Source organism: Pundamilia nyererei, unplaced genomic scaffold (genome assembly GCF_000239375.1).
Source record: "Pundamilia nyererei isolate P.nyererei 1_Seehausen unplaced genomic scaffold, PunNye1.0 scaffold00392, whole genome shotgun sequence".
NCBI lineage: Eukaryota > Metazoa > Chordata > Actinopteri > Cichliformes > Cichlidae > Pundamilia > Pundamilia nyererei.
The window spans coordinates 227,101-241,943 of NW_005187793.1; the positions used below are offsets into that span (position 1 = coordinate 227,101).

Genomic DNA, 14,843 nt, shown 5'->3' on the forward strand with positions numbered 1-14,843 from the left:
ACACACACACACACACACATAAATAAAAGGTGTCACACATATGGTTAAGCATGTAAACTTTAGATTTGTTTTTTGTGCATTTTACATCTATGACATCCAAAGACCTGCAGGTGGTGCTCCAGTTTAAATATGGTACAGTAAAATTTGATAACTGTGAAAGAAGACAGAGCTGTTTGTTTGCATTTACAATGCCTTAATAAGTGGAAACATATTAACAAAGTAAAACCTGACATAGATAATATAAGAGGGTTTTAAACAGAGACCTCTTGATGCTGTAGAGTCTGGGTTACGTTAACATTATTTCCTTTCTCCTTTAGTTTAATTTCTCAAAAAAGTCTTAATGGATCAAAAATTTAGGAGGTAAATTACAAGCCATAATAGCCAGGAAGTGAGATTTTAAACAGTTTTCACCAGCACATCTTAACAATTACTTCATCATTAAGTTTTTCAGATTATTTCCTGTTTCCTGCAAGATTGCTGTTATCACAGCTTGTCATTCGTGACAATCAGTTGCTGTTAAAGCGCACACTGAAGCCACAACCCTATCCTGCCTGTTTTTACTCCATAACAGATGCTGAAGTGGCCCTTTCCTTACACAGACAATAGTGCTCTGGAACCCTGCAATTTAATTTTTCTGGCCACCTTAAAGAATTTGCACCAGCCCATCCTGTCTTAATTTTTTTGTGTTAAGAAACAAACAAACAAACAGAAAAGAAAAACACAAAAGAAACAAAAGAACAAAAAACAAAACAAGGAAAATATAACAACTCATAACATTTTTTATTTTGATGATTGATGATATGGGCGCTAACACATCAGTCCAGTGCTTGGGTGAGAAGTGTTGCCTGCAAAGCAAAATCAATACCATATAATTCACAGAGTTTCCATTAAACCATTTAGTGACCCCATTCCTAACAAATGAAAGTGGGTATTTTCAGTCATTTTCATCCTCCTATTGGAGGATATTTTGTGTCCCACCCATGAATTTGAAAAATAATCCATGCTAAAGCATCTGTTGTGTAAACTACACCTGTCCTGAGACATAATGTAAACCTAGTTGTTGAAAAAGTGGTTCCAAAATAATGTTAAAAAATGCAAAATATCTCTTGATTGTCTTCCAATTGTAAAATAATGTTTAAAAGGAAATGATTATCTTACAAAAAAAATGGAAGAAAAAACCAGTGGCATACTCTTTTAATTTGGCTCATACAACTCACAAAGCTTTGACTGCCATTTTCCACACGCATCATTTGCTGTCACTATAAAAATGCATTTTGTTGTAAGGCATAAAGATCAAAATTTTAACAAAAAAGGTTTGAAATAATTGACTTTACACGTGTCGATAGTAAGAAAAATTAGCTTTTTCTCGACTGTATTTTCTGTATTTAGAGAAGCGCGAGTGTTCTGCTTATCAGACTACGGTTGCCTAGAAGTTCAAAACCACCTTTCCCTTTCGCGTTTCGTTAGGATCGTCCCTCTGAGCCACCGTAGCAATGATAAACATTGACAAGCAGCTGTTCCGTTAGTATTATGTTACAGAGCTCACGTGTACGATATTACTGCGTGGAGTGCATCCGAGTGTTGTAGAATAAACCTACCCGTGGCTCTAATAAAGCGATGGATCCCGTCATAAAAATCAACCCGGGTAGGTCAAGTGTTTTGTAAAACGTTTGTTTTGCCGTTGAAATTTTTGTTAAAGTCGTCGATTCGCTAAATGTGATGCTGAAAACGTAAATGTTGCTTCGGTTAGCGTTTATGTTAAACTCCAATTTTCTCTCCAGGAGGATCGAAATGGGACATTCGTCAGAAAGTTTGGGACTACATAGAAGAAAAGAATCTGGCAAACTTTCCGAGGCCCGTCCACAACAGAATCCCAAATTTCAAGGCAGGTTAAAGCAGTTTAGCTGAAGAGCTGCAGCGCAGTTCTCATTCAAATCAATGCACTGGCAGGTCAACCTCTGCCACTAGTCTCCAGTTTTTTCCTCCCTCCTTCTCGAATTAAAAAAATATATATATACTTGAAAAAAAGAAAGAAGAGGAAAAATCTGAGCCTGTGACTGTCTGGGTTATATGTAAAGTACTGTAAGTAAATAAATAACTGAAGAAAATAATAAGGGCTGTAGGGGTGAAATTCTTGCTACACTCAGGGTACCAGCACAGCTTCTGACTGATGTTCTTAAATTTTGAATCACTAATGGCTGTCTTGTCTCTGTGCATGCATACATGTCTTTTCCTGTGCACCTATTGACCAGGGTGCAGGTAAGGCATGTTACAGCCTTGCAGGCCTGCAGGAGTTCAAGTCCAGCCAGACAGTCAAAGTTAACCCAGACAGACCCCAGCAGCAGGCACGCTTTATCACCTTGGAAGTAAGTTGACTTGAGGAACCTATGATCAGATGCCTTCCTTTCTGCTGTAGGGTGCTTTTGCAGCCTGCGCCAAGGTGTTGGAGCTGCAGGCGTTCATCCACACATCTGAGGTGAAGGTGGATCCTGACAAACCTCTGGAGGGTGCTCGGCTGGCAGTGCTGCAGGTAGCACTGCAGTGTTGGAAAAAAAAACCAAGAACCAGAGTGCCTCAGGCTGGATTACATGATTTTCTTTTGAATTTTTAAATGCAAGCAGAATTTTAAATGAGAAATTTTAGACTGTTTTATTACTGTCTAGAACAGGGGTGTCAAACTCCAGTCCTCGAGGGCTGGTGTCCTGAAACTTTTAAATGTGTTCCTGCTGTAGCACACCTGAATAACTTAACTAGGTCATTAGCAAGACACTATAGTACTTAACTGCATGCTGAGGTGGCAACCCCTGAACCTGCTCAAGTAAATTGAAGTAAAGTGTTTGGAAAAATTTACTTCTAAAAGTACTTTTATTGCACCATGTTCATTCACTCATGAGCTGCTGTAACATGAATCAAATGGCTGAAATGCCACCTCGGCATGCAGTCAAGTTCTATGGCAGGGGTGTCGAACTCCAGGCCTCGAGGGCCGATGTCCTGGGTGTTTTAGATGCGTCCTTGATCCAACACAGGTGATTTAAATGGCTAAATGAGCTCCTCAACATGTCCTCAGGTTCTCCAGAGGCCTGGTAATGAACTAATCATTTGATTCAGGTGTGTTGACCCAGGTTGAGATCTAAAACCTGCAGAACACCGGCCCTCGAGACCTGGAGTTTGACACCCCTGTTCTATGGAGTCTTGCTAATGACCTACTTATGTTATTCGGGTGTGCTGCAGCAGGGACACATGGAAAAGTTTCAGGACACCGGCCCTCAAGAACTGGAGTTTGCACCTGTGGTCAAGAATTTGCTACATAAGATTGTTTAAGTTATTGTATAATATCCTGTAGGTTCTTTGTAAAGTCACATTTCAGCCACATCAGTGTTTTGCATCAGTTAAATGTAAATGTTTTTGTTTTTTGTAATTTTGCCATCACTCCACTGATTTTATTCAGCTCAGTTTTAATTTCTAGTCCTATTAAATAACTCAGGATCTTTTTTTAAATTTAATTTTATTTATTTTTATTTATTTATTTTTAACATTTTACTGAAATAATTTTTGCAGGCACGGAAAACTTTGTTGGTCCCAACTCCTCGTCTTCGTACAGGCCTTTTCAATAGGATTACTCCACCTGAAGGGGCTAGCAAAGAACAACTACGCATATGTTCTTCCTCTCAGGTATAAATGTACTAATGTTTGCTCTTATTTGTCAGCATTGTCATTCCTCTTTAAATTCCCAATAATGATAATTAGATTTTCTTTCTTCTTTCTTCTGAAACCTTCAAACCATCTCCAGGGTGTGAAAGACTTCAGTGTACCTGTTGGCCTGGATGCAAAAATTAAAATTGACCTGATGGTGGTTGGTTCTGTGGCGGTGTCGGAGAAAGGTGACTTATACACCATGTCACGATACTATTTCAGTTTCATATTGGTAACCTAAATGATTTATGATTGTGGGAGAGCAACAGAGCAGTGAATTCAAGACCAAGTTTACCATACATGCACTAAAATATATAAAATCTAAAGAAAATGCAGTACTCCTTAAATAGTAGTTAGAACCACGTGTGCAATTTACTGTCTATTATTGCAGAATAGACAATATTTTTTCAGTTCAAAGTGAAACAATTTTTTTCTTTATTTTCATATATACAATAGTAACACTGTTGGATACTTATATTAAACATGGCCAATGTTTCAGCCAATGAGTTTAGGGTGTATATATAAGCCAGCTGAAAGGTGGCCTAAAGGAGACGAGTGAAAATGGTGTCACAGAGATTATGAACGGAGAGACTGCAGCAAGGTTAGTTTAGTCAACTGTGCTGCAGTCCAAGAGGAAAACTATGCTGCAAATGAGCTCAATAGGTCTCCTTGAACCTCTAAAGGTGGAAAAGGCCGCATGTGCTGCAAAACCTGCTTTTTCAAGCATGAATTTACAATTATTAGCTGAGTAATGAACAACATAGTCTGTTATTATATAGCGATTCTCCTAAATCACTACTTGGGTGATTATAAATTGTTTTATGCAAGGCTTGTTTACTACACAGTGGAAAATGATGAGAGGCTGTGCTGACTGAAAGCAGAATGGAACAAAGGTATTGTGATTGCTGCACGTGTCTAAGCCTATTGAGGCACTTCTGCACACTCTGCCAGCATAGAGGAAAAAGAGCAGAAATAAGATTGAGGCAGATGTACGTAATCAGATCCCTTCTGCTTATTGTGGCTTCTCCTGTGTTCTTCCCGCCATGTAAATTGTCTGCTAACCGCACTCCATGGTGATCCTCATTTCTAAAATGCCCAAGATAACTCATGCAGTACTGCAGCGAAACACATGTTTTACTGTAAGGCAGTATAAAGGAGTTTACAAATCTCCAAAAGGATTTCGTAAACTGCACAGTATACATTTTTAAATTAAGTTTCCCTCTCTGCCTTCCGCTGTAGGCTTTCGGATTGGAAAAGGAGAAGGCTTTGCTGACTTGGAGTATGGAATGATGGCTTCAATGGGTGCCGTGAATGAGTCTACTGTGGTGGTTACTGTTGTCCATGACTGCCAGGTTGGTTTGCGCATTCAGTTTGATCTCACTGAGCAGTTCAAATGTTTTATGGATCTTGTTTTGCAATAAGCAGCTTGTCCCTTTTTACAAAGCTAAAGAACACGTTGGTATTAAAATGAGGAATAATACAGTTTTAAATAAAGATGTGCAGCTCGAACTGACATGAACAAACATAGTTTAGAGTTTTTTTTGTTTTCCTCCCACTTGTTGTTTCAGCATTAGTAATTTGAATACTTGAGGAATAACTGTGCTTTCAGGTGATGGACATTCCAGAAGATCTAATGGGAAGTCATGACCTGACTGTAGACTACATCCTCACACCGACCAGAGTTATTAAAACAGATTGCCAGTTGCCTAAGCCATGTGGAATCATCTGGAATAAGGTAACCTGAGTGTGCTTGTTTTTGCTTTGTGTAAAGCATAGTAGTTATTTCATAGTCAACTTGATTTTGAGAGGTCAAGGCTGCCCTGACCTGATACATGTCATTCCTCGTGTCTCCCCTCAAATCTCTGTGATGGATTTATCTAGAAGAGGGGCATACAAAAAAGCGTTCAGTAAAGCATAGCTGAAAGTAACTGATTTGAACACTGGAAAAATTATGACGTTAATGCCTTTATCTATGAAAGACTTAACATCTGTGATTAATGCTTCACTCTTAGTATGTGGATTTCCATTACTGAAAAATAATGTTATTGGGAAAATCCTGCACCTTTTAAAAATGTTTTTCAGTCAATAATCTGATAATATGGATGTTCCAGTAAGATGACTTGCTCTGAAAGTATGTTTTTCATGAATGTTTGATCAGGTCTCCACCCCTGTTGTCATTCAACATAATGAAACCGGCATTTAGAGGGAGAATAAATGCCCAACACTAAATTTAAAAAAAGAACAAAAAAAACAAAAAACAACTGAAGTTTTTGTGTTCAGAAAGTATACATTAGCTTGTACTAATCTCTTCTACAATTTAGGACAAGACGAGATATGACACTAGCACACATGAGTCTTCATAATTACTTCATGGGATCAAATATTAACATAGAGTTTATAGGAAAATGCGCTGCTTTGGTTACATGACAAAAATGTTGCGTTTCCTTAGTAACACTGCCCTCTAGTGGACACATAGAAAACCTACAGCTCACTGGAGGATGGTCTATCCAGCATTGTTTATTCTTCTGAGTGCACTTACTGTAATAATGCCATTTTGCCAAAAAAAAAAAAATTCCAGTTATTTTATTTTTTATTTCTTAGAAATAAAAAAAAAAGTTTTAGTTTTTATGGATGGTGTGTACAGTGCACACTTATGTAAAATTGTTTACTTTAAAAAACAAACACAGTTAATTAGTTTGTTTTATCTTGGGAATTTTACTGATATATTTATAGTGCTTTATCAGCCTTATTTACCACTCATTTCACATCATCGTCTGTATTTAAATCAGCCTGGACCATAAACAGCTTCTGATTTACTGACAGTGGCACAAAGATGAAATGTGTTTTTCCTCTTGATAATTTATCTTTAATTAGACATAGGTAAAGGTTATTTTTCTTATGTGGTAAGTTTGTGTGTAACCTCTGGGTTCCTTACAACATGCATATAAGTAAACAGGACCCAGTGACCTCATAGACAGGAAGGCCGCGTCTGATCATCAAAGGCTTCTCTGCCCAGCCACCTTGGCTCTGCAGGGGCAGGGGAATGACGGGTCAAACAGGCCAGTGTAAAAACAATAGGTCCGTATATCCTTTACAGGACTGGTCAGCATCAAAGTCTGCCAAGACACTTGAAGACCCAACAAATCAAGATAGCAGTCTTTATTTTTAACTGCTTGGGAAGTGAAATATCCTGCTGGTATTAAGATGGTTTTTAAGCATGGGCTGTGAGGAGCTATCAGCTTTCTCTTTATTATGAATAGGTGCATTGCATCGGCCCTGAGCAGGTCTGTTTGTATGCTGTGTGAGACACATTTTTTTCGTTTCAGCATTACTGAGTCTGTCCAGTTTTGTCTTCAGCTGGACACAGAAAAGCTGCAAAAGATCCCCATCCTGAAGAAGCTGCGTGCTCTTGAAGAACAAGCTGGAAAGGATGTAACACTGGGGGCAGCGCCTGTTGCGGCAGAAGCTGGTCTGCACGCCAGTCAACCCAAAAGGCAAACCAGACGGAGGCTGAGGCCAAACACACAGCAGGATGCTGAGGGAGAATCCAGCCAGGACTCTAGACTGGAAAAAAGAATAGCGGGAGAACCAAAAGCCAGACAGCATCTGACTAGAATGAATAAAGAAAGCAGAGGAGACGGCAAGGCAGGTAACGAGCAAGAAATTGGCAAGACAATAAAGGGAAAAAGTAGAGGGAACACAAAGGAGCAGGTCCCAGAAGAGGGTGGAAATGAAGTCAAATCTCAGCGTAAGCTCCATCTGAGTGTGACAACAGTTTATCTGGGAGGAATCCCTGCTGGGCTGCGTGTTAGTGAGCTGAAAACCGCCCTCCGAGAGAGGGAGGCCACTCCACTGAGACTCACCTGGCAGGGAGCTCAGCACAGGGCCTTCCTGGATTACAGTGACCCCCACGCTGCAGATCAGGCCCTGGAGGCTCTGCAGGGGCTCGCTCTCAATGGTCACAGTCTGCAGGCTGAACTGGCCAAGAGCCAGCGAGGAGGCAGGAAATCTGGACAATCCAGTAGAAGACCAAAACCAGCAGCGGCTCCGAAGTCTGAAGTATCAGCACCAGATGCTAAGAGTGATGCCACAGAAAAAACTGAGCAGTAAAAGCAGTAAGAAATATACCTAATGTAATGCTTAAGTTGTTTACAGTTTTGGACAACTGCAAACACCATAAAAGGAGTTGATTGTTTTTTTTTGCTTTAAAAAAATATGAACAAAAATGTGATTTATTAGAAGAGAACACATTTGAACCTAGCAGGCATGACTAAATATTAACAACACCTGAAACTATGAGAGTAGTGAACCTTGTGCTGATTTGAATCCAGACAAATTCTATAACGACTAAGATTTTGCTATATGCTCTGTTAAATGGGCTACAGGAGCTTTCTTTCTTTAAATTTGTCCCAATCGTTTTCTCTTCAAAGTGCCTTTATCAGAGATTCTTAGAAACACAACACTCATTTTCTCTTTCAGTCTACAAACTGCATGCAGTGCTTTTGCTACCATACAATAATTTAAAAAAAGAATAGTAAAAAAGGCTAGTGCTTTTTTTTTCTTTTTCTTCTTCTCAAAACTAGCTGTCAGTATTATCACATCCATGATGTTGCCAGACCTGTTTGTCTGCATCCTACTTGTTTAAAAATGGGTTCGTTTTGTTCAAAATGGCACCTGCGTGTGGCAAGTCACAACATTTGATCATTTGAGTCACAAAACTGGGAGTAAAATATAACATTTCATCATCTAACAAAAGTCTAGCCACGCAGGCTTCTACCTTTGACCATTTTTGTCTTTTTCATTGTCCAAATTCATCCAGATTTACAGAACTGGTGAACAGACTCCAAGTGTTTAAAGTTTAATGAACTTTAATGAGACTACAGAAATGTAAAGAGTTTACAAATAACCGTGACTTAGTTGTGATTTTCTTGGCTTGATTGATTCTTGTACATAACACGGGATTATTGGATAGTCTCTACTACTGTATAATTTTCTTTTTTCTCTTTTTTTTTTTTTTTTTTAAACCATGAAAATCTAAAACAGGCAGATTACAACGATAAACTGGGGAAGAGCTAAAGGCCTCTATTGCTGCTGTTCTGTTTTCTTTGTTTTTTGTTTTGTTTTTTAGCTAGCGTTCATTTTTACAGTTATATTTGCACCATTATAGTGACTAAATACAAATTTATTCATTGTATTTGGTGTGGTTGGGCCAGTGAGAGAGTGATGCTGCCCTCAATATTAGATAAATTTGCTTCACATGACTTTACTTATTTCTTCACTAAAGCGTTTGACTGTACCCGTTAACACTGAGTGTCTTTTTATGAAAAACAAACAAAAAAGAAAATTGATGGATTATAAATGTTCACAAGGTTTTGCAGAATTTGGAGATCCGACTCTGAAGTTCCCCACCACCTCAAACCATCGTTCTGGTGAAGAGGCAGAACTATGTTGTTAGTGGTTAAATATGATATTTCAGGCCCGTTATTGGATTTTCATAAAACTTGATGTGTTTCACCCAGTTGTAACATATAAAATGCCAGCTTGTAAACTTGAAATAGTTTTTTTTTCTTCTGTTTACACCTGTCTCTGTAGCTGCACTGCCATTACCTAAGAAATTAACCCATAGATGTCCTGTTTGCACTAAAGTCTTGGCAGGATTGGGACACAAGCAGTGTGTCTGTCTGCACAGTACCAGGCCTCTGGCTTTTTATGGAGCTGTCATCCAGGCCTGGCCAGGGAACAGCTGTGGAACGCCATCTCTCTCCCTCAGCCCTCCAGAGCACTGAACCTTGGCAAATGTCATCAGTTTGTTAATGCTCTGTTCCACTGCTGTTAAGCCTGCTTACCCCTGTGCTCAATGGCATGCTCGTTTTACTGGGGTTCAGTCAGTGGTCATGTGGTGAGATTGCAAAGCGTATCACTGTGGAGCATGTTACATCCCCTTGTAAAGATGTAGTTGTACACACAAACATCAGCAAACATGACTTAACCGTCAAGATTAAAGAAGATAACAAAAGGCCTCAAACCGCAGTTGGTTTACTTAATCTAAATCACAAGCATGAGCATCGGATTAATCTACACTGACTGTGTTGATGCACTTAATAGATTGTACCCACCATACTCTTACATTAGGAACAACTTTTTAAACGCCATAAATGTTGCTTGAAACTTGAAGAAATGTAAAATAAGAAACGACGTCCGGATTTTTTTTTAATTTTAATTTTTTATTTTTTAATGATTTGCGGTCATTCAGATGAAAAAATTGCCAAATTGGTTTTAAGCCGCACAGACATGCGTGTTTGTGAATGTCGAAAAACAACAGTTATAATTAATGGATCAGAAATCTGATAAAGAAAAAAAAAAAAACGTGTCCCTTATAATAATTTGCATCTGTAAAATTAAAATATTTTGACTCTGAGATAAGATAACTAGGATTTTACACAGTACAATACACGTTATGCGTATTATTTATGAGTACTTTTAACTGCTTATTATTTTTGTCTTTGCAGTATCATGAGTGGTATATCTATTTTATGTAACAAAAACAACTCATTTTAGATGAGAAATAAAGATGTTCTTCTTTATGAAAAATCGGCCCTACTTTTTTTTCTTTGTTTTTCATTTTCCTAGGCCAATTTTCTGTTGTACAATTACGCATTTTGCGGAACACTCCAAAACTAATTAAAGTTATGCTCCTTAAATTAGATCAGCGCAATTTATTGTATTTCCACCATGGCAAGAAATGTTCTTTGGACAAATGCGTCTGAGGAAAACAACTGCCTCACTGCCAAAGCAACGGGACTGCTGCAGGTTTTCACCCTGTAACCAGACGCGTGTGAGATCTCTGCCTCGGATTTGTTACGCCTTAACTACTGCACACTCTCAACAGATCGAAGACATGTTACGATTAACCTTTCAAACCCTTGACTGTTAATGTTCACCAGTCGACCAATGGATTGGGAAATGTTTAGTTTCTTCTAATAATTCTAATTTTCAAAGCTGGACATCAACTGTAGGTGAAAACAACAGACTGCTGCAGTAATTGCTTGAAATAGAAGACCTAACTGCACCACAGTGACAACTGTCTGTAGTACCGAGGGTACCGGTTGTGCTTTAAACCCCAAATAAACGAACCATCGCTTTACATTAAAGAATTGCAATAATATACATTTACACGAGAAGGCTGCTGAAGAATTGGACACACACACAAAAAAAGCTTCCCATCTTTAAATAAGCTAATTTGGGGTTAATTATGCAATAAGGATCACTGTCTTTGCATCTGTTTACAAGGCATGTTTGCTTGCAGGACCATCGCCCCCGAAAATTGTCTGTGTGCGATAAAATCGAAATGGATGTCGTTTGGTGGAATTGCCGGCTTAAAGAGCCGAAAAGATATTTTATTTCTTAATGCTTTGTTGTAATATAGTCTAAAGACAAACCCTCGCTGGTGGACCCTTTGCTAGACTCCCCCCCCCCCCCTTTCTTCTACCAATGTATACAATGCTGAAAGTAATGGTCTACATATAGCTGACACAAAAGACATAACAGTGTTTACAATATATCCTCAATTTTTCATTTTAAAACAAATAATAAGCGTTCTGACAAATATTGCCAATAAAGCATATAACTCCTTGGCCAGTTCGCCTGAAATTAAAATATAGGCCTACAGAATAAATAAAAAAAAGTTGCGCTTATAGGTTATTCAAAAAGTGCCGTCATTGTTTTTACACAGTATACAGTATATGGACTTACATGATACAGGCTATGTAACGTCCATAATTGTTCATCTCAGAATCTAACATTTGTATGCAAGTCCAAAAAAATGAAAGGAAAAAAAAGGTAAAAACATGAGACAGGGAAATGTGTGCATTTTTTTTTCTTTTTTTTCTTTTTTTTAAACATTGACCTACTTTAACAAGATGAATACACAAGAACAAAAGTGTGAAGTGGTAGTCATCCGCTCTGCAGGACTAAGTACCAAACAACAGCAGGGTGTCTTACGCCCACGCTTTACCCCGCTGGTCGATGTTGATGAAGATGGCATAAAAGAGTTTGTTTTAATTATTATTATATATTATTATGTGGTTGCTTTCTAATTGGCCTGTCTCCGTGTCTCTGTCGCTGTGTGTAACAGCACAGAGAAGTAGTCCAATCTACTTGAAGCAGTGAGCACTCTCCAGGACTGGGGCATGCCTCTCAGTGGTAGTTTACTCATTCGTTGTTCATTTCAGTCCGTTTTGCTTCATGGCTCAAGTCTGTGACACCATCTTCTAGTCTCTAGACTGTCCACGGAGGACATCACATCACGCAGGGCTTAATGTCCTGGTAGGAGACCTGTTGGTGGTGATAGTAGGAGCCGCTGCTCGGTGAGTGCATGGCTGAGGAAGTCATGGCGTTGAACGAGAAGACGAACTCCTTTCGGTCACACATGCTGGGAGACTGGGAATGGTACCGAGGAATACCTGCAAAAAAGCATTTAAAACATGAATGGAAATGCTACTAATAATAATAATTTTAAAGGGTCACTTTTAAATGTAATGTACTTGAAGGCTAGTAACCTATGTTACCTTGTGTTCCCCAGTTAAGAAAATTGTTGTTTATAGTTCTGAAATAAAAAGTTATTTAAATGCTTACAAGTTATTTGCAACACGATTTGATTGGTAATCTTGCTGATACTAGACTAATTACCCAGTTCTACAGACCTTCGCTATGCGTTCTGGAAACCCTAATAATAAAACTGTTATATGTGGTGATAATAATAATAATAATAATAATAATAATATGCTCTATATCTACCATATTTTACCGCAAAAAGATTGCTGTATGTGTAGGCACTTTATATTCTGTGTAAGAAAGAAGTTTATATTTGTAAATTGAGCTTCACTCTATTATACTAACTGAAATGCATGCATTCCTCTTAGGGCCAGAGTCCATTTAGTAAACCCGATAAAGATTGTCAAAAGGGGAGGCGGGCTTGCAGGGCTAATTGACAGTGGCCCCTTTGCACGCCAGTCCCGGAGGACCGAGAGCCTCGAGGCAAGGCAGACTGGACCTAACCGCGCTTGTTTTTTTTGTTTTTTTGTCCACAGATTGGCGTGACTCTAAACTCTCCCGGTAGACTCTTTCAACCATCTCTTGATTTATGATTTTTTAATACCACACGTTCAGGAGGTTTGAACCCCTCTGGTCTTCTGTCTGGGTTTTATTTTAATAAACCTGATTTATTATGTTTAATGATTCACAAAATACTGGAACTTTATTTACGAAAAAAGTGGTTAAGTTGTGTTGTATCATTTCCTTAATAGCCTTAATTCCAACCCCTCAATTATGCACAGCACAGATAAGCCTTATGTTTACTGACTGCAGAATAAATCCGGCGCATTTCAGTGTGATGCTCTTCAGAATTACTCAACATTTCCACTAGGCCCAAGTTTGGCGCATGATATGTGAAATAAAATTCTGTAAACCACAGACATATGTGGACAGTATATTATCTCTGTCTCTATCCTCTAATAACCAAAGCGTCTTAATTTGAATAAAATCTTTCGTTTCCTTTATCTTTGTCATAGCTCGCAAATGTTCTTTATATCATCAGGCCCGGCTTCTCTGAACCTTTTGCGCTTTTTTTTTTAAATTAGAAAATTAAATATATATATATATACACACACACACACACACACACACACACACACACACACACACACACACACACACACACACATATATAAACTTACCTTGTAAATCTGTGGTGCTGTGGCCATTCTGGTGCAGGTATGGTTGGTCTAGTGAATGTGTGGGCAAACTTGGCTGCAGTGGGTTCGCTCCTGGATTACAGGGGGACAGAGGCTGCTGCTTGATGTAGGAAGCCCCGTTATTCAATGAGGCCGAAGGGGCTGGAGCCCACGCAGAGGCTGAACTCGAGTATACGGGATGAGGCTCCATGACTCCTCCGCTGGTGAGCAGAGGGGAGGCGGAATTGTCGTGGTGGGGATAATCACTCCCAGTGGATCCTGTACAACTTCCCATGTAGGAATGTCCACTGTTGGTCGACAAGTGTGACATGGAGTGTCCGGACAGACCCATCCCTTCCATGTTACCTGCCAAGTGTCCATTCATCATCCCAATCCCACTGTCCAGAGACAAACTGTTGGGCGGACAGGATAGGCCCCCGCCGCTCCCTTGGAAGTTGTAAGACTCGGGGATGTGGTTGAATCCCAGGCCGTTCATCATGCTGTACATGGGCTTCAGCGCCTGGCACTTGCGCCTAAAACCCCTGGGTCTCCTTCTGAAGGAGCCTTCCTCGAACATAAACTCACTAGCCGGGTCAATAGTCCAGTAGTGTCCTTTCCCCGGTCGACCGAGGCCTTTGGGCAACTTAATGAAGCACTCGTTCAGGGACAAGTTGTGACGCACGGAGTTCTTCCATCCTTGGTACGAGCCCCGAAAAAACGGGAAGCGGCTCTGTAGAAACTGATATATTTCACTGAGGGTCAGGCGTTTTGTTGGAGAGCTCTGAATAGCCATAACTATTAAAGCTATGTAGGAATAAGGTGGTTTCTCTGGTCGTCGGATCCCTGCGTTTGTCTTTTTGGTTTTCGTAGTGGAGGAGGCAGTTTCCATCACCACCGTTTGTCCGTGTGGCTTCTCCGGAGCAGACATCGGGCTGCTCTGGGCAGGAGTCTGTGCTGGGGGCTGCTGAACCTCTGCCGTCATTAGTTAAATTTAATCTTCGAGACGGAAAACAAAAACAGAATTGCTTTTCCACCTATAAAAAATAGTAAGTTAGGTACTAAATTTGTGTCATAAAGAAAAAAATCGAATAATGATAGTGGCGATAGAGGCGAAGGCGCGATTATCTTCTTAGCTGTTGCTTTTGATTCAGTCCTGCAGCAGTCTGAAGCCGGACCGCCTTGTACGCAGTGCCCGAAATGGGATAAAGAGAAGAACAGGAGCCGCTTTCCACTTCAGTTGGTGTGTTGTCGTGCGTCCGAGGAGCTCACTTTTTACTTATCTGTTGCCATCGGCGCATTGGAAGCTGTATGTCTTGGTCATCCTAATGTTGGGACCCGCCCAGTTCCCCGATTGCCCTCCTACTCAAGTGGTGGGCTGTAAGCTTGCACATCTGTGTGCGTTCACTTTTCAGTGAAATC

General features: G+C 39.7%; 2 protein-coding genes across 4 annotated transcripts; one reads left to right on the forward strand and one right to left on the reverse strand.

Annotated features, from left to right (window-relative positions):
* The first annotated feature begins 1,460 nt into the window (after positions 1-1,460).
* On the forward strand, positions 1,461-7,820 carry mthfsd (methenyltetrahydrofolate synthetase domain containing). 3 transcript variants are annotated; one of them, XM_013915880.1, is made up of 8 exons: positions 1,461-1,645; positions 1,782-1,885; positions 2,253-2,366; positions 3,559-3,672; positions 3,791-3,881; positions 4,933-5,045; positions 5,303-5,428; positions 7,051-7,820. In XM_013915880.1, the coding sequence occupies exons 1-8, from the start codon at positions 1,618-1,620 to the stop codon at positions 7,801-7,803; spliced, it is 1,443 nt and encodes a 480-aa protein (XP_013771334.1). In that variant the 5' UTR covers positions 1,461-1,617; the 3' UTR covers positions 7,804-7,820. The 3 variants fall into 3 exon arrangements, with proteins under 3 accessions (XP_013771334.1, XP_013771335.1, XP_013771336.1); XM_013915881.1 differs by lacking the exon at positions 2,253-2,366 and adding an exon at positions 2,417-2,530; XM_013915882.1 differs by lacking the exons at positions 1,461-1,645; positions 1,782-1,885; positions 2,253-2,366 and adding an exon at positions 3,224-3,291.
* Positions 7,821-11,554: 3,734 nt separating this feature from the next.
* foxf1 (forkhead box F1) lies at positions 11,555-14,712 on the reverse strand. Its single transcript, XM_005752957.1, has 2 exons — positions 13,428-14,712; positions 11,555-12,155 (listed from the first exon to the last, which is right to left on the reverse strand). Exons 1-2 carry the CDS (start codon positions 14,404-14,406, stop codon positions 11,992-11,994), a joined length of 1,143 nt encoding a protein of 380 aa, XP_005753014.1. The 5' UTR covers positions 14,407-14,712; the 3' UTR covers positions 11,555-11,991.
* Positions 14,713-14,843: the final 131 nt, after the last annotated feature.

What these genes read in the sequence shown, in the direction of transcription:
- mthfsd (XM_013915880.1), top strand. Translation starts at nt 1,618, where the DNA reads ATGGATCCCGTCATAAAAATCAACCCGG. An exon ending in CACGCTTTATCACCTTGGAA is followed by an intron (nt 2,367 to 3,558) that starts GTAAGTTGACTT and finishes TAATTTTTGCAG; the next exon opens with GCACGGAAAACTTTGTTGGT. An exon ending in GCATATGTTCTTCCTCTCAG is followed by an intron (nt 3,673 to 3,790) that starts GTATAAATGTAC and finishes AACCATCTCCAG; the next exon opens with GGTGTGAAAGACTTCAGTGT.
- foxf1 (XM_005752957.1), bottom strand. Translation starts at nt 14,406, where the DNA reads ATGACGGCAGAGGTTCAGCAGCCCCCAGCACAGACTCCTGCCCAGAGC. An exon ending in CAGCACCACAGATTTACAAG is followed by an intron (nt 12,156 to 13,427) that starts GTAAGTTTATAT and finishes GCTTTTTTGCAG; the next exon opens with GTATTCCTCGGTACCATTCC.